The sequence below is a fragment of the Anarrhichthys ocellatus genome, unplaced genomic scaffold, assembly GCF_004355925.1.
Source record: "Anarrhichthys ocellatus isolate YVR2014 unplaced genomic scaffold, GSC_Weel_1.0 scaffold7171, whole genome shotgun sequence".
Classification (NCBI taxonomy): Eukaryota; Metazoa; Chordata; class Actinopteri; order Perciformes; family Anarhichadidae; genus Anarrhichthys; species Anarrhichthys ocellatus.
Window position 1 is genome coordinate 1 of NW_022287145.1, and position 2,427 is coordinate 2,427.

Sequence of the window (2,427 nt, forward strand, 5' to 3'; positions counted from 1 at the left end):
TAGCCTGCCGTGTTGTTATACGTCCACTAGATGGCGGCAACGTCAAATCATTTAAAATCCTTTAAACACCGACTTCAACTATAGTTTGAAAAGATGTTATACTAGACTGTTCAATTAATACAAATCTGCATTTATTATTTATACTGTGAACATTTGCATATTACATCCTCTTTTTAAAGCATTGAACAGATCTTTTCATTTCAAAAACAGGTATATTTTCATAGGAACGTTCCATGTTATATTTTAGACTCTTAACCTGCAGTAACAGTTATTTTCTCCTCCTATGCTTATTGTGAACAACCACTCCTTGTATGTAAAAACCTCGTTGGAAATAAACCAGATCCTGAAGATATTTTTAACCATGCTATTAAAGTTGCATTTGGACCCAAGAAAACATTCAGTACAGGAAGTTGGCGTCGCACTGGTTCCTAAACTAAAAGCCTGAAGAGTTTCTTCTATTGGCTTATTGTAGACAATCAGCTCTGTGGCAAACAAGCGTTTAGGATATTACACGTTTTGTTCAGCAAGATAATCTTCACTAATTAATGTCACTTTTAGGATTTTTGAAGCGTGAATGTAATCTTATGAATGCAGAAGTAAAAAGCTAAAGTTATGCTATAAAGGAACCGCACCACGGTCACATTAGTACAAACAACAAGGCTTGTTGACGTGATGACGTTTAGTCATCTCATTTAGCCACTTGTTAGCCAACACCTTTTTTAAGACACTTAAAAGCTTCAAAATTCACAAGTGGTTTATTCACGGACTTATTTGATATTTAACAACAAAACTTTAGAATCTCTCAAGCTTGCGTTCATCAAACTATTTCAGGCATCTAAACAAAAAGTAAAAAAATACTCATTCATGCATTTTAGGACTCATTCCTGCAGCCCTCTGCTGTGGAACAGGAGGTTTTAAGACCCATTCATACCAGCCTTGACGAGTCTGACGGCACAGTCTCCGGGGCTGACTCGGTTCAGGTCTCCCTCAGGTCCGATGCACAGAGTTGCAGCCACGGCCTTCCCGGTGCTCTTCAGAACCTGGACGGCCCACTCGGCCTCTTCCACGTGCTCGAAGTACTGCAAGCAATCAAGCATTAACAACATCGACTTATTATTCACATTTTTAATTCAGAAGTTTAAAATAGCCACTATAGGTGCTAAAGATAAATTAATATACCAAAAAGAGAGCTTTAACATTTTTCTTCTCTGCAACAGCTGCATGTGTAAACGTCCTGCCAACAAGTTCTCCACATCAACTCAAAGGGATTTCATCTCATGTTGCATCAGCAGCTTCTTTCTGCCGCCACAAAAGTGGGCAAAGAAATGCAGCTCGTTAATGCAGGTTTAAATAGATGCACCGTAACAAGGATCAGGGGCTGTCAGTCAGCAGTGAGCAGCAACATGTTGCCGTTAGTTGGCATTGAGGCAGTGAATGAATGCAGCTATTGGAGAACACCGACGTGAAGATTTAAATATACTGTGGAGCAACGATGGCTGATTGATGGGTTATTGTAGCTGCCAGTGGGGTTTGATGTCATTACAAACAGGTGTCACTTTTCAGAGACTGCGGATTTTAAGAAGTACAAATGGCAGTATTCTCTACAAGGGAGTTATGTTTCATCATGCGGCTCTGGACTTTTTCAACAGCAATATAAACCTGATGATGAGGCAGAGATGATCTAATGAAACCATTACCGTTGCATTATGGGAAGTGAAGGGTCCAGTGTTTTGACCTTTACTAAAAAGAAAAGATTAAAATCAGGAGATCCTCCCCAGCTTTATGAGAGCATTACTAAAGTTATTTTTTTCCAGACATTTGCTCTCATTTCTAACTCACCGACGGTGCTCACCACATACCTCTGCAATCAAGAAGTCCACGTTTTTCTTGACAAAGACATCGGTCTGTTTCTTAAAGATGGCCTTGACATCAGTCTCGCTCTTGCAGCTGAGGTAAGCGGGGGTCTGAGAGACTCCTCCTGCCACCAGAGCATCACCTTCATCAGCCACCTCCCTGGCCAGGTCACAAGCTGCCTCGTTGATTTGCTGCCCCTGCAGATGCAAATAAAAACACATAATAAAAATACATCTCCTCAGGTCAAGAGAGCACAAAGTTCTTGTTTCTGTTGTTTGGTTTGATGCCAGCTCTGCTGCCGAGCTGCCACCTCCTCCTCGGGACTCGAGGAGAGTCTTGGGAGCAGCTGCAGTCACACAGATCACAGCTCTACTCACAGTGAAGCGCTGAGTGTGGCCCCTGTTCTCCAGTTTATCGTCGCTTGCGTAGAAAGTGAACGTCTGCATGACATTGGAGCCTGCTCTCAGGAACTCCCTGTGCAGCTGCCGCACTGAAAAACCAGCAGGGCTTCATTGAGCATGGGCAGCATTGATGTACAGGTTAGGACAATTAGTGAAAAATAAACAGTACCTG

At 42.1% G+C, this 2,427-nt stretch overlaps 1 protein-coding gene across 1 annotated transcript; it reads right to left on the reverse strand.

Moving 5' to 3' along the window:
- Nucleotides 1-879: 879 nt before the first annotated feature.
- Nucleotides 880-2,344, reverse strand: LOC116380426 (betaine--homocysteine S-methyltransferase 1-like; the record flags this gene model as incomplete). Its single annotated transcript, XM_031842348.1, has 3 exons — nt 880-1,079; nt 1,860-2,051; nt 2,232-2,344. Coding segments are annotated over 3 exons (470 nt in total), but the record flags the coding sequence as incomplete, so codon positions are not given.
- Between the last annotated feature and the right edge of the window lie 83 nt (nt 2,345-2,427).